This window comes from Aquarana catesbeiana, linkage group LG02, assembly GCF_042186555.1.
Source record: "Aquarana catesbeiana isolate 2022-GZ linkage group LG02, ASM4218655v1, whole genome shotgun sequence".
Classification (NCBI taxonomy): domain Eukaryota; kingdom Metazoa; phylum Chordata; class Amphibia; order Anura; family Ranidae; genus Aquarana; species Aquarana catesbeiana.
Window position 1 is genome coordinate 136,103,058 of NC_133325.1, and position 22,576 is coordinate 136,125,633.

Sequence of the window (22,576 nt, forward strand, 5' to 3'; positions counted from 1 at the left end):
GTTGTGGCCCTTTTCTTGCTTTTATCCGGCCCATGGGATTATATTTCATCCTCTGACACCAACAAAGGGGCACAATTCCTTTCACTGACACCAAAGATGAGACATTGTTTACTCCCACTAATGCTGGGACATTTTCATCCGCCTCCCGTAAAGTCTGCTGAATAGTGTACTGGCCGTTTCTCTTTTTTTTTTTTTTTTACTGGCCGTTTCTTTAGAAGGTTTGGAGACCCCTGATCTAGTACAGTAAGATTCCAGTTACGGCAGAATAATATTATAATAAAGGATTTGTATAGTGCCAACAATTTGCACAGCACTTTAAAAAGCGAGGGCAGACATTACAGTTGCAATACAAATCAATACAGGAGGAATCAGAGGGCCCTGCTCATTAGAGCTTACAATTTAAAAGGGAGGGTTAAGTGATTCAAAATGTAATAACTGTGGGGGATAAGCTGATGGAGAACAAAAATAGATTTGTTAGGTGGGGGCCAGATAGGCTTCTCTAAAAAGAAGGGCTTGTCAGTTTTCAGGATCATCTAAAGTTGGATAAAGCAGGAGATAGTCGAACCAGTTGAGGTAAGGAGTTCCAGAGGAGGGGAGAGGCTCTAGAGAAGTCCTGGAGGCAAGAATGGGAGGAGATGGTGAGGGAGCTAGAGAGCAGAAGGTTTTGGGAGGAATGAAGAGTACGATTTGGTTGGTATTTGGAGACTGGGTTGGTGATGTAGCTGGGGGCCAAGTTGTGGATGGCTTTGAAAGTTGTTGTTAGAATTTTGAATTTATTTTGTTGGGTGAGTGGGAGCCAGTTGAGGGATTGACAAGGAGAAGTAGCAGACGCTGAATGGTTGGTAATGTGGATGAGCCTGGCAGCAGCATCCATGATGGACTGAATAGGGGATAGTCTATGCAAATGTAAGCCAATGAGGAGGGAGTTGCAGTAGTCGAAGCAAGAGGTAACCAGGGAGTGAATTGGTGTCATTGGTTAGAAAGGAGCATATTTTGGCGATGTTGGAATCTAGGATTATTACCCAGCACCCTGGCATGAGGGGACAGACTGGTATTTTTTATTGAGAAGTTAGTGAAAGGGGCAAGTTGGAGAGAAAATATTGTGAGCTCGGTTTTGGATAGATTGAGTTTGAGGAAGTGTTGTGACACCCAGACTGATGGGTCTGTTAAATTATTTGTGATGCCTGAGGAGACTGATGGGGTAAGCTGAGGGGTAGAGTGATAGATTTGGGTGTCATCAACATAGCCTCCCATGGCTTCCAATACAATTTCTATCAGCTGACCTAGGGAGGAGATGTTGATCGAGAATAGGAAAAGGACAGAGCCTTGGGGGACCCTGAGAGAAAAAGGAAGGGAAGAGGAGGAGAAGGCAGAGTTGTAAGTGACACGGAAGGTGCAATGAGTTAGGTAAGATGAGAACTAGGGTTGTCCCGATACCACTTTTTTAGGACCAAGTACAAGTACCGATACTCGCCGATACCGATTACTGATACTTTTTATTTTAATGTCACGTGACATTTTTTTTTTATTTTGTTGTTTTTTTTTTGTTTTGTTTTTTTTTTACAATGCCCTTTTTTTTTTTCTTTTTCTTCTTTTTTTTTTTTTTTTTAGGGGGGGGGGGGGGGGTGGACGGTGTCTGTGTGTTTTTTTTTTTTTTTTTTTATTATTTTTTACAATAATTTTTTTATTATTATTTATTGCAATACTTTGTGTTTTGTTTTTTTTGTTTTTTTTTTTGTTTTTTTTTTTATCAGCCCTGTTGTGGGGCTTTGGTGAGATATCAGGAGTCTTAACAGACCTCTGATATCTCCCCCTTGAGACAGAGAAAGAAACTGAGGATAGAGATTCCCCAGTCCCTTTCTCTTCAGCCTCAGCTGCACTGAAAATGAATGGAGAGAAGACAGCGGCTCCTCTCCATTCATAAACTGACACATCGTAATCACAAGAGATTACAATGTTTCAGTTATGTGAATGGACAGAGTAAGCTGACTCTGTTCATACAAAAAAGGAAGAGTACATGGAGAGGGACAGAAGCAGAACGGAGGGGACATGGAGTTAGAACGGAGAGGGACAGCAGAACGGCATGGAGGAGGATGCTGTGACAGCCAGCGATGATCGTGTGTGGGAGAGTTACAAGCACCGATCACCGTATATAGATTTCACTAAAGCAGCTGAAAGCCGCTGGGGGAGAAGCTTGTAACTCCCCCACGCACCGATCACAGCTGACTGTCCAGGTATCGGGTGAAGCATCAGGAGAATTTGCCCGAGTACAAGTACTTGGGCAAATGCTCGGTATCAGTGCCGATACCGATACTAGTATCGGTATCGGGCCAACCCTAATGAGAACCAATGAAGATTATGGTCATGGAGACCAAGAAAGTGAAGTTTCTTGAGGAGGAGGGGATGGTCAAATGTGTCAAAAGCAGTAGAGAGGTTCAAGAATAATAGTGCAGAATAGTGAACGTTGGTTAGCCATTAGTAAATCATTGATTTCAATCAAGTTTTAGGAAAGCAGTTTCTGTGGCGTTTAGGTGGTGTGAATGAGCCCTGATAGGAAGATTATTGTTGAAATTAATCTGGCAAGGGGGTTGTAACTGCCAAATAAATTACTTCTCATCCATATAAAATTCCTCTTTTAATTTTTTTTTCAGGGAGTAAATCATTTAAAGTAACCATTAAAGCCCTCTCCAACAAGGAATACATCCGAATTCATGTTCCTGACCCCCTGGATAGGAATGACGGCTCTTTCCTGATGAGGTACCGAATGTATGGCAGTGCCATCGAGGGATTGCTGATTGAAGTCCTTCACAAGGACAAGCATGTCGCTAAATCTCCTTATATACTTAAAGGTATTGTAAAAGGACCTTATTGTATTGTGACTGTGTGTATACAGTTAGGTCCATATATATTTAGACACAGGCACAATTTTCATACTTTTGGGTTGTATGCCACCAGAATAAAATTAAATTGAAAAAATCCAAATTAATTTGTAGTGCAGACTTTCAGCTTTAATTCAAGGGGTTGAACATAAACATCAAGTACAAACTTTAGGAACTGCAACCATTTGTATACACAGTCCCCCCAATTTCAGGGGCTGTGTAAGAAAAAAAAATGGTTGCAGTTCCTAAAATTTGTACTTGATGTTTATGTTCAACCCCTTGAATTAAAGCTGAAAGTCTGCACTTCAAATTTATTTGGATATAATCATAAATAAAATGTTCATTTTTATTATTTTGTTGAGAATCCACTTCTTTTCCTTCAAAAGCTCCTGGGTTGCTTTTGTGTGTGTTTTGGATCATTGTCCATCTTTACTGTGAAGCGTCATCCAATCCACTTTGCTGCATTTGGCTGAATCTGGCCTGACAGTATATCTCTAAACACTGCAGAATTCATACGGCTGCTTCTGTCTCTGTCACATCATTAATAAACACCAATGACCCAGTGCCACTGCAAGCCATGCATGCCCATGACATCACACTGCCTCCACCATGTTTTACAGATGATGTTGTGTGCTTTGGATCATGAGCTGTTCCAAGCCTTCTCCACACTTTTTTTCTTCCCGTCATTCTGGAACATATTAATCTTAGTTATATCTTTCCAAAGAATGCTTTTCCCGAACTGGTCTGGATTTTTTAGATGTTTTTTTTAGCAAAGTCTTACCTGGCTTTTCTATTCTTCAGGCTTATAAATGGGTTGCACCTTGTGGTAAACCTTCTGTATTTGCTTTCGTGAAGTCTTCTCTTGATTGTAGTCTATGACAATGATACGCCCACCTCCTGATGAGTGTCCTTCACTTTGTCTGGATGTTGTGAATGGGTTTTCCTGCAATCATCCACCACTGTTGTCTTCTGTGAACGTCCAGGCCTTTTTATGTTGCTGAGCTCACCAGTGCATTATTCTTCCTCAGAATGTACCAAACTGTTGATCTGGCCACTCTTAATGTTGCTGCTATCTCTGGTGGATGTGTTTCATTTTTGAAGCCTGACAATGGCCTGTTTTACTTACATGGACAGCTCCTTTGAACGCATGATATAGGTTCACAGCAAAAGATTCCAAATGCAAATACCACACTTATAATCAACTCTTTTACCTCCTTAATTAATGAAGAAATAACGAAGGAGTAACCCACACCTGGCCATGAAACAGCTTTTGATTCAATTGTCCAGTTACTTTTGGTCCCTTGAAAAAGGGGGGATGGCTATTCTTAAGAGCTGTAATTCCTAAACCCTTCCTCCGATTTGGATGTACATAGCCTCAAATTAAACCTGGGAGTATGCACTTTCAGCCCATATCCATTATATAACTATAGCTTGAATATGTTTTAGTAAATACCTGGGAAAAAAATTAAAATTGTGTCCAAATATATATGGACCTAACTGTATGTTAAAGGGCCAGTCCCCCTAGGGTTAGGGTTAAAGTGGAGTTCTGCCAAAAAAAAAAAATATTAAAGTCAGCAACTACAAATACTGCAGCTGCTGACTTTCAATAATCGGGCACTTACCTGTCCCAAGGTCCCGCCCGTCTCCCCCTCCTCTCTGCGGCGCCAGCATTGTAAGTGTGGGCGCCCGGCTGTGCCTTCACAGCCGGGCACACACTGTGCATGCTCGAGCCGCACCGCATGCCGTGACTGGCCAGGCAATCATCTGGGACCTGTGATGTGTCCCAGATGATTGCCGCGACGGAGGGGGGAGAGGTGAGCTCCCTTCTGGTGCCGCGGTGGCCAGGAGGAAGTTGAAGCTGGGGCTTCCCTCCCCCAAATAATGACATGCCAAATGTGGCATGTCAGGGGGTCACCTCCCTTAAAGCGGAAGTTCCATTTTTGGGTGGAACTCCGCTTTAAAGTGATATTTAGTTATAGGCGGAGCTTTGTAGACTGACAAAATCCATGGTTTGTTTCGTTTTTGGACACAACAATTCCCAACAATTCTTTTCTCTTTTCCTGTTCATTTTGGAGTTTTGGGGGCTCCCACCTACAGGGGGCTAATTCCTTTTGTGACTTTCTTCATAACATAAAATGAATAAGAAAAAAATCAGCAGAGGGGTAAACTCTCATAATGGCCACAGCAGGTGTGCAGACCTTGAATTTATCAATAGGCACCAAGAAAATTTAGAAACTTTTAGATGGTTTAATACTCCAGCATCTACCAAAAACGAATATATCTGTTTTGGGTTGACTGACCATTTAAAGAGGCTGAATCTGTGGAAGATGTGACCGAAAAAGAAGACAGAGTGCAAAAGACTAGTCACCAGTATTGTCTGTGCTCTCTCTGCTGCTGATCATTTCCCCCATTACTGTCTTACCATGTCTTGTTCTGCACTGTGTCTGAGGAGGCAGCCATCTTGTAAAGGAGCAGTGCTTTGGCTCCTTATATCAGAGTTGTCCCTCCTCCTGATGATCAGTGATGTGATGATTGGTGGCAGAATATTCAAGAGGCAGCAAGAAAGGTGTAGGAAGCACAGATCTACAGAACGAACAAAGCAGCAGCGGGGGGATGCATGCAGGTTGTCGGGCATAGATTTCTCTCCAGCAGGGAGAACAGGGAGCAGCACAGTAGTGATATCACCAGATCTCACTCCAAATGTAATGACAATAGCTGTCAGAAGCACAGTACCTTGGATCTCGCATTGTAGATATAGAGTTATGAAGCTGCAGTCACATGAGTGCCTATTCCTTCCTCGCATACCAGGAACTGCTCTGCTATTTTTCAGAAGACAATACAGACAATATAAGTTTTGTGTAATTCCTGCAGAATAGACTCACAAATCTCTATACAGTATGAGTACCTTTCCTAAAACCAGTGCTGTGTAACGTTTGCTCTGCCTCCTTCATTTTTCTAACTTCCAAGGTAGGTTTTAATCTAATTGGATTCTGTGGGGACTTTCATAGCACTAGCTCTTATTACACATCAAGCTTTCTGTTTGTGGAAGACATTATTTCTGACTAGAGTATATTTTTAAGCTGCATATTTTTGGATGTGTGAGGAAATGGCCATTTAATACCTGTTTTAAAGGGTAAGGAAGCAAAATTTTTCCTTTCCCCTAAGCTAGCATAGCCCACCCCCTAAACTGGCCTATTTCCTATTTCTCCCCAGGCTTCTTGATCCAATTTTTGTGTGTGCACAGTTGGACCCCATATACTTCTAAGGGCTGGTATACAGATTGACTCCTATCTATCTACCAACCCCATAGACTTCTAATCTGTAGCCTTAGACTGTAGTGAACACTGGGTCAAGAAGTTAGTGGTGGATTGTAAACAATATGACGACCCTCTTAGTGAGATTTAGGTAAGTCCATTGATTGGGTTGGGGGTAAGAGTACGACAACTTTTCCACAAAGCTGTAATGATTTTGAGTCTGTTTTTTTTTTTTTATTCTTTTATTTTTTTTGTTTTTTATTGTCACTTTTGTTCAATAAACGCACAATGTGACCAGAAAAGATATACGTAGTTGTGGCGAGTCATTCAGTTCAGTGTGTAAATTACAGCTTTAGCTAATGACCTCTGTGAACAATGAGCATTTTTCAACAAAACTACTATTACCAGAAAGCTACTAGATATGCCCTGTGGGAAGGAGGAACTATTCTAATCAACAGATACACCCGAGAGTACTCAAAGAATTTAGCTAGGTTATTGCTAGATTGTTATTCCTAATTCTTAAGGACAGCTTACTGATTGGAATTGTACCAGATGATTGGCAAAAAGCTAACGTGGTACCAAAATTCAAAAAAGGGCTGTGATATATACCTAGATGTTGCAGGCCAGTCAGCCTAACAACAATATTTGGTAAACTATTGAAGGGGATGATAAGACACTATATTCAAGAATTTGTTGATGAAAATTGTATTATTAGTAGTAACCAACATGGATTTATGGTTCATGCCATACTAACAATAACATTCTATGAGGAAGTGAGCTATAACCTGGTAAGAGGAAGGCCTGTGTACGTGGTCTATCAGGATTCAACAAAGCATTTAATTCAATACCCCATAAACGCTTAATTTACAAACTGAGGTCAGTTGGCTTTGACGACATACTGTATATACATGTATGTACCTGGACATAAAACTGGTTACAGAGGCGCGTCCTAAGAGTGGTGATAAATAGTGTTCTGAAGTTATGAGCGGAGTGTCCCAGGCCTCTGTCCTGGGACCAGTTCTGTTTAACCCGTTCATAAATGATATAGAGGTGGGTATAAATAGTTCAATTTCAGTTTTTGCTGATAATACAAAGCGAAGCCGGGTAATAAACCTCACAACAGGATATAACAAGTTTATAGGAAGACCTCGATAAAATAGAGGGGTGGGCAACTACGTAGCAAATGAGGGTTAATATTGACAAATGTAAAATAATCCACTTGGGGGCTAAACATATGACTGCAAGTTACTCGCTAGGGGAAGTACCTCTGGGGGAATTAAAGCGGGGGTCCACCTATCTATCGTTTTTTTTTTTTTAGTTCATTCACAAACTTTTCTTCTCAGCATTACATACTCACATATTGTGTGTAATATGTCTGCCTGTGTCAGATTTCGTCGGAAAGAATAACTTATATTATTCACTGCAGGCGGTTTCCATCTTCATTGTGGGCATTTGAAGCCCACAAGCATTTATTTCCTGGATGCGGTGAATGCTGTGCTCCCAGCATTCACCGCTCGTTCCCGCACATGCTCAGTGGCATCCTGGGAAGCCTGAGACTAGCTCCCAGGAGACTGTGCTGAGTCTGGGAGAGGCTAGAAACACGCCTACTCCCACGGGAGGAAAACCAGGAAGTGCAAAGAAGAATAGAAAAATAAAAGGTAATTACGGCAATTAAAATTTTTTTAAACGGCATGTTAGCATCTAGGCAAGGAAGAGAATACATACAGATATTGTTCAAAATTTGGGTGGAACCCCGCTTTAAGGATGGAAAAGGACCTGGGGATCCTAATGGATCAAAGACTCTTTAATAGCATGCAACGCCAAGCTGCAGCAAGCAAGGCTAGCTGACTATTAGCATTACATTTTTATTTCTTGTTACTCAATACTATCACTTTAAAAACTCTGGTTCAGCCATATCTTGAGTATGCCATGCAGTTCTGGTCAACTATCCTCAGGAAGGATGTGGAACTGGAGAGAGTCCAGAGAAGGGCAACAAAACTAATAACAGTAGTGGAGGACCTCAGTTATGAGGAACAATAAAAAAAATAAACTTAAAAGGAGATATGATCACAATTTTACAAAGATCTAAATGGTGATTCTAGCATAGGGAGAAACTATTCAGTTTCAGGCCGCTTATCAAGACACCTGAATACTCAAAGAAGCTGTATGAGAAGCGGTTTAACATTAAACTTAACATTAAACTAAAAGGGATTCTTTGCTGTTAGAGCGATAAGGATGTGGAACTCCCTTCCACAATTGGTGGGAGGTGTTGATAATTAAAAAAAACTTTTTAGATGGACATTTTTTAGCATATACAATATACAGGGATATGGGAAATGGAGACCTAGAGAGACACACACCCCCAAACCTGTTGAACTAGTTGGACAGTGTCTTTATTATTTACCTTACCAACTATGTAACTAACCACTTTATTGGTGTCTTCACTCGGTCACCTTCTCTTTTTAGTCTGGTGACCATTGTCAAAATAAAAATGACTCAAAGTGCAACATCTAGAGATGTGGAAAAAATCTTGAATGGGGACTGCTGATCTGTCTAAGGCTCCGTTCACATACATTATATGCGAATTGTATGCATTTTGAATTGCATCTGATTCGCATGACATGTGAACCAAACTGTGTTTCTATGGAGCCTGTTCACATACAGTATCTGCGGTGCAGCAGCAGTGCAAATGCGCTGTTAATTTAATAAGAGTCCTGAGTGTTTTCTGAGCACTGCAGTGCGGTTCAGATGTGAATTCCAGGCTTATTGCTTTTTATGGGAATGCATTTGAATTGTGCATGCCATCATCGTTGAACACTAATTGATGAAAAAAACAGCGTGGGGTCCCCCCCCCAATCCGTACCAGGCCCTATGGGTCTGGTAAGGATTTTGAGGGGAACCTCACACCAAAAGTTTTTTTAAAAATGGTGCGTGGTCCTCAAAATCCATACAAGACCCCTTTCCGAGCATGCAGCCTGGCAGGCCAGGAAAAGGGGGGGGGGGGGTGAGCGAGCGCCCTCTCCTGAACATACCAGGTCACATGCCCTCAACATGTTTATGGGGACAAGGGCCTCTTCCCCACATCCCTGGCCGATGGTTGTGGGGTTCTGTGGGCAGGGGGCTTATCAGAATCTGGAAGCCCCCTTTAACAAGGGGGCCCCCAGATCCCCCCACCCCCCATGTGAATGAGTAAGGGAGTACATTGTGCCCCCTACTCATTCACCAAAAAGTGTCAAGAAATAATTAAAAACACGGATGGTTTTTGACAATTCCTTTACTAAAAAAAAAGAAAATGTTCCCTGAAGTAAATCCAGCATCAATCACAATTGATGGGTTGGCGTCATTCATCGTGATTATTGACACTGGAATTAATTTAAGGGACATTGTGTTTTTTTTTTTTCTTTTCTCTTTTTTATTAAAGGAGTTGTCAAAAACCGTCTCAGTGTTTTTATTTATTTTGACACTTGTTTTGGTAAATGATTACCCCATACTCATTCACATGGGGGGGCAGGATCTGAGGACCCCCTTCCAGATTCTGATAAGCCCCCTGCCAGCAGAGGCCCTTGTCCCCATCACCTTGGGGATGGGGTGCTTTGGGGGGGGCAGAGCAGAGCCTGCCCTTTAACCATCTATTGTTAAAGACGCCGGTGGCCGCCAGCTCCAACATTTTACATCTGAAGCGTATCTGGAGATCGCAGCTGAACAGCAGTGAAAACGGAAGGGAAATTCGCACCGGACATGTGTGAACCTATCCTAAAAGGGGAATTCCCCTCACTTTGTATAGATTCTCTCTCACTTCCTGTTGCATTTATTGGACAGGAAGTGAAGGATAATTTCTAAAATGGTACAAAAAAAAAACCTCTACCTTTTATGCTGTCCAAAACTAAAAGAAAAAAAAAGTTTGCCTATACATATATTTTAATCGTATCATACCCTGCTGCCAAAGAAGCTTGCAGACTTTGTTCAGACATGCTGACACACTCACTAGTGTTCAGTTGACAACCCACCAGCATGCTTTTGAATACTGCAGGACCCCAGAATTGCAAGATAGTAGTGCTAACCGACTATCTGCTATGCTGTCCTTTCAAATCACTAAAGTGGATTTGTGTGTTGCATAATGATTTCTTCAAATAATCCGAAACCATACAGATAATTATTTAAAGGCTGGTTTGAAACCTAATATTTCAGCATTGTCTCTCAACAATATTATTTAAAGGTGTGGCAAGACAGTAATATTTCCTGCTACTTAATATCTTTTGGCCTTTGTCTTGGCTTGTTCCAGTATTTGGAGAGGATGAACTAGAGGATTAATAAAGGAAGAAACCAGGTAAGGCCTCATGTACACTGCTGCTGGTAAACTGATGTTTAGGAGCAGTTGGGTGTTTTTTCAGCTGCCCCTGAACTCTCCTCTGTTATCTTATCAGTACATGTACACAGGGTTGTTTTATAGTCGTTTCTAGGCAGAAAAATGCGTTCAGGACGGATGTTCAGAGGCATTTGAAACACCAAACGCCTGTAACAGCTTGTAAACGCAGTAAGGCTTAATGTACACAGGACGTTTTTACAACCTCTCCTGAACGATTTAACTTGACAAATAGTAACCCACGTTTAAAACGTCGGTTTTGCCGCAATTACATGCCACATTTAGCCGCGTTTGCATTTAGAAGCGTTTGAAATTTTCATTTTTGGCTATTTAAAAAAAAAAGCCTGTAAACGAAACGCGGCTAAATGTGAGTTACTGCGTTTTAGAAGCATTTGGCGCTTGAAATGCCAAAAAAGACCTCTAAACTCAACCGCATAAAACATTAAACGAACCTGTGTACATGTACACATAAGATAACGTTGGATGAGTTCATGGGCAGCTGAAAAAAGGAACCAACTGCCTCTGAACGTCCATTTACCAGCAACAGTGTACATGAGGCCTAACTCGTGTTTAGCTGCGTTTCGTTTACAGGTGTTTAAAATTTTTGACTGTTTGAAAAAAAAAAAACACGCTTCTAAATGCAATCGCAGCAAAACTGACGTCTTTAAAATGTCGATTATTATCTGTCAAGTTGAATCGTTCAGGAGAGGTTGTAAAATGTCCCGTGAACATTAAGCCTAACTGAAAATAAGGTATACTGATTTAAAAAGGGGGAGCTGTTGAAATTCCTATATATGAAAGTTTTCCTTATTTTCTTGCAGTGGTAGATTACATAAAACCCAACACCCTGACCCTCCACTATGTAGATGCCATGATTAACCTCTTGATTATTATCATAATTTGTATGTTTGGCTAGAGTTGCATTTAAAGTGGTTCTAAACTCAAAACATTCACAAATGCAAATCGCAGCAATATCGCAGTGAAAATGCACTTCATTCTTTTCTGCACCTTCTCCATTGAAGTCTATTGAACCAAAAAAGCACAGTTTTGCATTTAAGAAAGTCCCTGACCCTTTCCAAAAACACAGAGGGCATAAAAATGCATTGCTGTGAACGTGTTCCATGGGAAGCCATGTTAAAAATAATGTCCTACATTTCTGCAAAAAGCATGAAAAAATGCATTGGTGTAAATGGAGCCTTAGACCAGAAAGTAGATGCTGGCATTGCACAATGCTTAAACATAGATGGCTGAGTCCATCTTGGGGAAAAAATCAGATGAAGGCATTGTCCGTAGGAGTACCTAAAAAGAAAGAAGGCGTAGACACCACAGCAGCTACCATCCAAACATAATTTATTAGAATAAAGATCTCATCCCAGCAATAGAAGTATAAAAAAGTATTCACAGCCAATTGCCATTTAGGCCTGTGTGCCTTTTCTGGTGTGGGATTGTACCACATCTGGCATGTGTATCAGCTGTGATTGGCTATTACTATTCTAATAAATTATGTTTGGAATGGTAGCTGCTGTGGTGTCTATGCCTTCTTTTTTTTCTATTTTGGTACAATTGTTTGCCAACACCCACCCATTCATAGTGGGTATAGCACCGCCATGTGCTGAACTGGTGAGATTACCAAGATTCAATTTCTGCTTTGTATTTTCTGTAGGATGTATTCTGTGATGTCTGTTTAGGGTTATTAATATCTTTAAGTATTACCCTTGCTCATTACTTTGATGTGAAAAGAGTACATCTGATGCTAGATCAACTTAAAAATACTTGCTATGTAAAAGTTTTATGTATTTTATTCTTTCCTTTAGGGCCTGTTTATCATGAATACTGTGCCTGTCCTGAAGAAGACCCAGAAGTTTGGTTAGAAACTTTGTCTTGCCCCACCAAAGAGTCACAGATCTCCAATGACTTTGCGCCTTTCCCCAGTATAGACCTGAAGAGAATGCTGGAAGAAGTTCCTCGGAGATTTGCGGAACAACGAGGAGCCATTGTACATTACACAATTCTCGATAATCAAATCTATCGGCGCTCCCTGGGCAAGTACACAGACTTCAAAATGTTCTCAGATGAGATGTTGCAGTCATTGGCAAGAAAGGTACCAGTATACCAAGATTCCTTCCAATATCAAATTATTTGTTCTTTTTCCCCAAGCTGTGAACAAGGCTTGGCCGGTTATTTTTAGATCTTGACAGTTTACATTTAATAGAAATGTGATTGCTGCCTAGGGGGCAGATGCTTGTGTGTATGATTCACCCACTTGCTGTGGTGTCTGAAGCTCTGAGAAACGAATAACAAAAAAATCACTTGTTTTAGGTACTACTGCCTGATGTAGAATTCTATATCAATGTTGGGGACTGGCCAGTGGAACACAGAAAGGTCAATGAGACGCCTGGGCCATTGCCGATGATTTCTTGGTGCGGATCTACTGACTCCAGAGACATCATACTTCCAACATATGACATCACCCACTCTACTTTAGAAACCCTCCGTGGTGTCACCAATGACCTCCTCTCTATCCAGGGCCACACTGGTAAGAGTATCATCTTTTTGTTGACACACAATCCCATATTGTATATACATCATAAATCAATGCTTTTTTTTATTAAAAAAAAATAAATAGAGTTGTAAAGGCAGAAGTTTTTTTTTTTCATCTTAAAGCATTAAGATAAAAAAAACCTTCTGTGTGTAGCAGTCCCCCAAGCTAACCCAGTGAAAAAACACAAAGCTGCTACACACATATGTGACAAGTATTCAAAATGGGCTAATGTGAAAATGTAGCGCTGAAACAAAACAAAAGCAAAATGTATATAAGTGAATAAAGTTCAATGACCAGTGGGTAATATCCACTATAACATAAATATAGACAACATAAGTGATAAAGTCTCACAGTGCAATAAGATATGAAATCCAAATCTTATTGCAAGTGAAAATGCAAGTGAAAAATCTTCTGGTGTATAAATCATCAGCATGGAAATCTTGAAGTAGAAAGAGGTAAAACACTCTTACCAGAACAGGTGGATTCGGATGTCGGCGACACTGAATCAAACAGGCTTAGAGATCCACATGGATGGCTTTCTTGGGAGGAGATGGAAGTCCCAGATCTCAAAGGACATCTCCTTTAGACTGGACCTGCTGTAGTGGTGTTCACCAACCGGAAGAAACCATGCAAAAAGTGGAGGACATCCAGATCTCGTATCCAATCCAAAGAGTATGAGGAGAGAAAAAAATGAAGTAATCCAATAGTGCAGGTCAAAGAGGTAGGTTTATTGGGCCAAACCAATATACAAATAATTAAAAACGTGATCACGTAAAATAAAATCAAGTGTTTTTTTTTTTTTTTTTTTTTAACGAGCCTTTACAATCACTTTAGCCACTTCAATACCAGACACTTTCGCACCTTCCTGCCCAAGCCAATTTTCAGCTTTCAGTGCTTACACTATTTAAATGACAATTGCATGGTCATGCTACACTGTACCCAAACTAAATTTTTATCATTTTGTTCCCACAAATAGAGCTTTCTTTTGCTGGTATTTGATCACCTCTGCGACTTTTATTATTTGCTAAACGAAAAAAAAAAAGACAGGAAAAGTTTGAAAAAAAAGGTTTTTCGTTGTTTTTGTTATAAAATGTTGGGAACTGATAAGCTGCACTGATGGGCACTGATAAGGCGGCACCCATGAGGTGGCACCTATGAGATGGCACTGATGAGGTGGCACTGATGGGCACGGACGATGGGTACTCATAGGCGGAACTGATAGGCAGCACTGATAGGTGGCAGTGATATGCAGCACTGGTGGGCATTGATAGGCGGCACTGAAGGGCACTCATAGGTGGCACTGGTGGGCACTGATGGACACTGAAAGGCTGCACTGATGGGTACTTATGGGTGGCACTGATAGACGGCACTGATTTCACTAATAGGCATCACTGGTGGCACTGGCAGGCATTTTACTTGGCACTGATTGGCAGCTGCCTGGGCACTGCTTGGCATATCCCTGGTGGTCTAGGGTGGCATACTTGGTGGACCTGGCGGCATCCTGGTGGTCCTGGGCGGGCATCCGAGGGGGGCTGCGCTGATAAACAATCAGCGCAGACCACCCCCCCGTCAGGAGAGCAGCCGATCGGCTCTCCTCTAATAGCGTCTGTCAGACGCGAGTGAGGAAAAGCTGGTAAACAGCTCTTCCTGTTTACATCGTGATCAGCCGGTGTTGCGGTGTGTCAGACTGACATGCCGCAACAATGAATGCCGCCATGAGCGCCCCCATGGGCGCGCGCCGGCAGTTATCCTGCTGGACGTCGTGTGATGCCCAGTCAGGATAACTGAACCACTTCCCGGTCGTCATTCTGCTATAGGCCGGGCTGGAAGTGGTTAAGGTGATGTCTTTGGAATTCCATGGGTATGTTTTTATATTTGTAGAAAAACTAATGCCTAAAAATCTATTGTATATACTCTCAATCCCCCTAAACCATACCCCATGTAACTAATTGCTGCAGTCCAAAAAATGTAAGTGACTGCGGTCACATGACACTCCAGGTCCCAAATCTTCTTTTTTCTTTTCTGCCAAGTGATAGGGTCCCTCTTCAAGTGTCCACATTGCTGGCTCTGTGATGTGAACACTTCTTATCGAAATGTCAAGTGGCCTTTCAAGATCCTAGAGACTGAAGAGCAGATGATGTCATGACAAGGGGACTTGTTGGCATGGACACAGCCTGTAACCAAAAGGGGCACCAGTGAGAAAACCAGTTGCCAGGCTAAAAAAAAATGCATGCAGGTTCTGGGGTAGTCTGGTTGAAAAGGAGAGGACTGTATGGCAGGTTCTCTCAAGATTAGTAAGTTCTCATTTGAAACCCCAAATTCTGAGGTTCGAAAAGACTTTGGGCAGAAAAGAGTCTCCAAACCCTGATTGCAGGAACTTAAGGGTTAACTCACTGGCAAGGGAGGCTTGAAAATCAGCAGACAGGTGTCAACAGGTGTCTATGAGTTATTGTTGATAGGGTTCACAGCTGTTAACAAGTGTGATCTATCTAGAGACTCTGTTTTGCTGATCTCCTGCAGTTTTCCCTGTACCCTAAAGTCATGGAAAACCTAAACCCAAGTGTGGGACTGATATATTGGTGGTGAGATCTTGGCCTTTCCAAAAAAAAAAAATTATAATATATATAGTATTTAAATGAATGAGCTGCTGTGCCTGTGCAAATGCGGCACACAGGGAATGCCAGAGTGTTGTGAACCTATCCTAAATTTTGGCTGTCATTCTGACAGCCGGGAACTGCAGGGAAAATTGTCATGGCAAGCTGCAGTGGGTGGGGGGCGATATAGGGCATGCTTCCTATTCTCTGTGTTCTTTGGTGAAATTTTTTAGGGTGTACGTAGCATGCCTAAGGTACAAGTATGTGTAATAATTTTATGTACTTCTTTAATGCTTATGCTACAAAAAACAAATGGGGAAAATGAACAATAACACAAAATGTCTCAAATTTTTTCATAATTGGGGAAAAAATGCTAGTGAGGAGCAAAAAGGAAGGAGTTAATTAGAAAATTACTAATAACAAGGGGTTAATTAGAGTTAAATAAGACAGACTTATGAAAGTCTAAGCCGACCCGAATATAACCCGAGGCACCTAATTTTACCACAAAAAAATGCGAAAATGTATTGATTCGAGTTTAAGCCTAGGGTGAGAAATGCGCAGCTACTGTAAGTGGAAAAGAGGGTCAACATTGCCCATTTGCAGCCTCACTGTGCCCATTTGCATGCCTCACTGTGCCCATTTGCAGCCATAGGTCCCCTGAACTTCAAACTCGGTAGTTAAGGGTTCCTAGATGCCCCCTAGCTGCAGCCAATATTTGGGGTCTCTGGACCCAAAGGTTCCCGAGATGACATTGCTGCAGATAGACACAGTTGACCAACTTTGGGGCCCCGTATCTCGGGGCCTCTTGGTGCTAGGAACCCCAAATTTGGTATGCAAACCAAGTGGAACTAGCACTACAACATATTCAATAGCTGGGGTTCCCAGCACCAAGTGGCCCCAAGATACGGGGCCCCAAATTCAGTTCGGAAAATGTCAAGCACTTTTCTGCAGCAGAGAATGACATTTTCTGAACCGAATTTGGGGCCCAGTATCTCGGGGCCACTTGGTGCTAGGAACCCCTTTGGATGTGTTGTAGTGCTAGTTCCACTGGGTTTGCGCACCAAATTTGGGGTTCCTAGCACCAAGTGGCCCCGAGATAAGGGGCCCCAAAGTCGGTTCGGAAAATTTCATTCTTTGCTGCAGAAAAGTGCTTGACTGGAGTATAAGCCGAGGGGGGCATTTTCAGCACAAAAAAGTGCTGAAAAACATGGCTTATACTCGAGTATATACAGTACATTTTATGCATTAGAAATGCTTGCAAAAGTACAGGTTGTTATTTTGAGAACCTGAGCTAGCTTCATTGTATTAAGATCAGTAATGTTGATGTAGGCTAAAAATTATTCATTTATCCAGGATACATTGTTTCGTTTTTTTCACCTGCTAGTTTCAAAGTGCTTTTTAGCACGCTGATAAAGGACTGTTGACTGCTAACGTTGGAATTTCTTTATCGTACATCATGGGACGCAGAGCCTAAGTAATAACCTAATGGGTATATAGGCACCTTCAGGTGATGGACACTGGTATACCCAATACAGGAAGTTCACTCCCTTTATATATAACCCCTCCTCCTTTTCAGGAGTACCTCAGTTTTTTCGCTAGCGTCTAAGGTGTTGGTCACAAGTGAAGATGTGCTCTGAGGAGCTCCAGGAGGGATCCTTGCGGGATTTAAATAGCCTCCATAGACCGGATCCATCCAAAGTGCCACTGAGGCCAAAGTGGATGGTACCCGGGCCTCGTATACGAAGCACGAGGTTTGGACCCCAGGCGGGACCCAGGACTTTGGTCATGCTACATTACCTAAAAGCTTTTCCTAGCGGTGCTTTTACAGGTCCAAGGGAGTGTAACCCCGATAAAAAGGGACGTTTGCTAAGCGCAGCCCGCCGTGATGGGTGAAGGTTGGATTAACTGTTAAATCAGCAAATCCTGCGGCGGGGATAAGGTAAGGGAAGAAACTTTGGAACTAAAAAGTTCACCTATGTTTTCTTCTTTAAGGGAAAAAATGTTGTCATGCCTTAAATCTCCACTAGAGGAAGCATATGCATTCTTTAATCTATTGTCTTCACTCCAGCTCAGTGTCAGTCTATGTGTGGCCGCAGCAGCTTGTGCAGGGGGATTTCCCTCAAGGTAAGAGATCTGCCAATGCTTTTCTCCCCCCTAAAGGGACCAGAAGGGTTGGTGAAACAGCAGTGGTTGTACACCCCTTGTAATACCCTCCCCCTCAGCGGGGGGGGGTGCGAAGGTCCCGTTTTTTTTGCTTCAATGGTTGTTTTCCTCTGCCTACTGTGTCATGGGCTCTACCCCCCTTGTGCTGGGTCTGCGGACCCGAAAGCCGCCCACGCGCGAGCGCGGGAATAATTTTCAAACAGAAAAGAAGGGGGCGGGGCCAAGCGCTGCACCATTTAACGTCCACGAGGACACATGGCACAGGCAGCATTAAGGATCAGCTGTAGCAGTCTTTCCTCGGCTGACAGCGAGGAGGAGCAAGCAGGCTGCACACGGGACACAGGAGCGGTGGGGCACTAAGGGCTGTAAGTGGCATTCCTAATATAAGAGCTTATTTATGCTAAATGGGATCACCCAGATAAACATTTTCTCCATCCTAAGAGATTCTCAGTTCTCTATCCCATGAAGGAGAAATTCACCAAAAAATGGAAAGTACCAGCAGTTGACGCTGCGATTTCCATTGTATACAAAAGTATAACTTGCCCAGTAGACAATGCACAAATGCTTAAGGATCCAACAGATAAAAGGTTGGAATTCCTGTTAAATTCCTCTTTTTCTTTGGCAGGTGCCCTTACTCAACCTACAGTTGCTGCAATAGGCATCTGTCAATCCCTAAAGGACCAATTTAGACAGGCCCTTAAAGAGGTTCCTGCACAACAAACCCGGGATTTGGCTGAGCTACCAAGAGCATTATGTTTTGCCATAGACGCCATTAAAGATTCTATTTGCCAGGCGTCTCGTCTTGTGCTAGTACACATGTGTAGAATCCTGTGGTTGAAAAGTTGGTCAGCCGAAACACCATGCAAAAAACTCCTGACTGGGTTCCCTTTTCTTGGGGATCGGCTATTTGGGGTTGATTTGGACAAATACATCCAAACGATTTCCAGTGGGAAAAGTACTCTTTTGCCAGTCAAAAGAAAATATAAACTCCCTTCATTTAAACGGGCTCTTTCTCCTACGCCAGGGGCATCCGCCTCTAGGCAGTGGCGATGGCCTCCGCTGTCAGACTATAGAGGAAAACCTCAGGCTCAGGCCCAGGCTCAAAAGAAGTCCTGGGGCCAGAAACCTTCAAAACAGAATTCTAAGGCCTCAATATGAAGAGGCGCCCCCCCTTGCCAAGGTGTGGGGAAGACTTCTGCAGTTCTCAGAAGTTTGGCAAGAGGAAATTCAGGACAAATGGGTCATCTTCACGGTATCTCTAGGGTACAAACTGGAATTTCAGGACTTTCCACCATCTCATTTTCTGAGGTCTAACGTTCCCAAAGATCCAGGGAAAAGACAATCTCTGTTTTGGGCGCTAGACCGACTAATAGCTCAGGGGGTGATCATACAAATCCCCACAGAACAGCAAGGTTTGGGGTTTTATTCAAACCTCTTTATGGTACCAAAACCGAATGCAGATGTCAGACCCATTCTAGATCTAAAAAATCTAAATCAGTTCCTGAAGATTCGCTCCTTTCGCATGGAGTCGATCAGGTCAGTGGCTTCTATCCTACAGGGAGGAGAACTTCTGGCATCTATCGACATCAGGGATGCATATCTGCATGTCCCTATATTTCTCGCTTACCAAAGGTTTCTGCAGTTCGAGGTAGAACAGCAGCATTTCCAGTTCATAGCCTTGCACTTTGGGCTAGCTACAGCACCCCGAGTGTTTACAAAAGTCCTGGCCCCACCTCTAGGCAGGTTAAGGGCACAGGGCATAACAGTCTTGGCGTACCTAGACGATCTATTGCTAATAGACCAGTCGGTGGCTCGTTTGGAGCATGGTGTACGCATTACAACTGGTTACCTGAAAAGTCTAGGCTGGATTCTCAACCTAGAGAAGTCTTCCTTAAAACCGCTAAAAAAGCTGGAGTACTTGGGTCTGATCATAGACACAGCCCAGAAAAAGGTGTTCTTGCCTCTGGCAAAGATCGACTCCATAAGAGAGCTGGTGCGGATGGTCAGGTCAAAAGGAGATCCCTCCATTTGCCTTTGCATGCGGTTGTTAGGAAAGATGGTGGCTTCATTCGAAGCAGTTCCCTATGCTCAATTCCATTCGAGACTGTTGCAAAACAGTATCCTGTCTGCTTGGAACAAAACGATTCAAGCTTTAGACTTGCCAATGCGGCTGTCCCCAAGGGTGTCCCAAAGCTTCAGTTGGTGGTTGCTAACCCAGAATCTGCTTAAAGGAAAATCCTTCAGACCAGTTATCTGGGAGGTGGTAACATCAGACGCCAGCCTTTCAGGCTGGGGAGCAGTACTAGAGAAGACAACTGTCCAAGGACAGTGGTCAAAAACAGAGAAAGCCTTGCCCAACAACATCCTAGAGATTCGGGCAGTGTGTCTGACTCTAAAGGTCTGGACTTTCAGGCTACGGGATTGTCCTATCAGAATTCAATCCAACAATGCCACAGCTGTGGCCTATATCAATCACCAAGGGGGCATCAAGAGTCTCGCAGCGCAGACAGAGGTGAACCATATTTTAACTTGGGCAGGAAGGAATGTTCCATTCCTATCAGCAGTCTTCATTCCGGGAGTAGAATATTGGCAGGCAGTCTCTTCACCCCGACATTTTTCGGGCTATTTGTTAAAGATGGAGGACTCCGAACGTAGATCTTCTAGCGTCCAGTTTTAACATGAAGTTAGTCAACTTTGTGTCCAGGACACGGGATCCACTTGCATGCGTTGGTGACCCCGTGGGATCAGTTCTCACTGATTTATGCATTCCTCCCTATTCAGTTGCTGCCACGACTTCTTTGCAGGATCAAGCTGGAAAGAAAGCCGGTAATTCTGGTAGCACCAGCATGGCCCAGAAGGTCATGGTATGCAGAAATCGTAAAGATGGCAGTGGAGGATCCATGGTCCCTTCCACTACGGACAAACCTACTTTCACAGGGGCCGATATTCCATCCTACCTTATGATCTCTAAATTTAACGGCTTGGGTATTGAAACCCACATTCTGAAGAAACGTGGGCTTTCCAGGTCAGTTATCTCTACCCTGATTAATGCAATAAAGGCAGCTTCAAGAACTATATATTATAGCAGGGGTTGGGAACCTATGGCTCGCGAGCCAGATGTGGCTCTTTTGATGGCCGCATCTAGCTCTCGCCTCTCAATCCGCGGATCGCGTGGTGTGCCGATCCGCGGATTGAGCCCATAGGAAAGGCCGCGGCTTCGACCTAGCAACAGAGCGGTGGCCATCTTGGTACACCCGGTGGCGGCCTAGGTGTGCGGCGCGCTGACGTCATCATCACCCGCCTCAACTACTCGTGGATCTGCCTGCTTGTGTGGTAAACAAGCAGACAGTCGTAAGGGAGATGTGGATATTACAACAGTGGGGGAGAGATGTGGATATTACTACAGTGGGGGAGAGATGTGGATATTACTACAGTGGGGGAGAGATGTGGATATTACTACAGTGGGGGGGGGGGGGGGTGTGGATATTACTACGGTGGGGGGGAGATGTGGCTATTACTATGGTGGGGGGGAGATGTGGATATTACTACAGTGGGGGGGGGTGTGGATATTACTACAGTGGGGGGGAGATGTGGATATTGCAGTGGGGGGAGATGGGGATATTACAATGGGGAGATGTGGATATTACAGTGGGGGGGGGGAGATGTGGATATTACAGTGGGGGTAGATGTGGATAGTACAGTGGGGAGATGTCCTCACCACGTATCAACCAGACTACAAAGCCATCAGCAAAACCATGCAGCACCAGAAGTCGCATTCATGGTAAGAAGTACTTATTCATCATTGGTCAGCATAACAACATTATTAAAAAGAATTCAGAAACTTATTGTACTTTAAAAGTGTTGGTCTTACATAAAATGCACACATTTACATGTATTTAGTTTTAAACAAATTGTATGGCTCTCACAGAATTACATTTTAAAATATTTGGCGTTCATGGCTCTCTCAGCCAGAAAGGTTCCTGACCCCTGTATTATAGTATCTGAAGGGCTTATGTTTCCTGGTGTGAATCCAAGGGTTGGAACCCTCGGAGATATATCATAGGCAGAATTCTTGCCTTTCTACAATTAGGGGTAGAGATGAAATTGGCCTTGAGTGCTATTAAAGGCCAAGTCTCAGTTTTATCGGTCTTATTTCAATGACTGCTTGCTTCACATTCTTTAGTCCAGGGTTTTATGCAAGGGGTGATGCGGCTTAATCCGCCAGTCAAACCACCCTTGGGACCTGAACTTAGTTTTGTCAGTGTTACAAAAACAGCCATTTGAACCGTTACAACATATTCCCTTAGTCCTTCTGACAAGGAAGTTGGTATTCTTGGTTGCTATATGCTCAGCAAGGAGGGTTTCGGAATTGGCTGCTCTTTCTTGTAAAGAGCCATATTTGATTATTCATGAGGACAGAGTGGTGTTACACCCTCATCCAAATTTTTTTTGCCAAAAGTGGTCTTAGGTTTTCACCTGAACCAAGATATTGTCCTGCCATCGTTTTTGCAAAACCATGTTCCAGGGAAGAAACTACATTGTCTTGATGTGGTGAGAGCAGTGAAAGTCTATTTAAAGACAACTGCTCAGATTAGAAAGATTGATGTCTTATTTATTCTGCCAGAGGGTCCTAAGAAAGGACAGGCAGCGTCGAAATCCACTGTCACTAAGTGGATTGGGCAAGTTATAATTCAGACTTATGATTTAAGGGGTAAGATTCCTCCTTTTCAAGTCAGGGCTGTTAGTGCTTCTTGGGCAGTGCGTCACCAGGCCTCCATGGC

At 43.0% G+C, this 22,576-nt stretch overlaps 1 protein-coding gene across 2 annotated transcripts in view; it reads left to right on the forward strand.

Annotated features, from left to right (window-relative positions):
- POGLUT3 (protein O-glucosyltransferase 3) overlaps window positions 1–22,576 on the forward strand; it is a 47,303-nt gene that overhangs the window by 8,277 nt on the left and 16,450 nt on the right. Inside the window, exons 2-4 of one of the 2 annotated variants that reach the window (XM_073613494.1) lie at window positions 2,652–2,849; window positions 12,311–12,597; window positions 12,816–13,032. In XM_073613494.1, the coding sequence (XP_073469595.1) occupies window positions 2,652–2,849; window positions 12,311–12,597; window positions 12,816–13,032 (702 nt within the window). Of the gene's footprint in view, window positions 1–2,651; window positions 2,850–10,362; window positions 10,461–12,310; window positions 12,598–12,815; window positions 13,033–22,576 lie in introns of those variants that run through there. The other variant, XM_073613495.1, reaches the window with a different exon arrangement.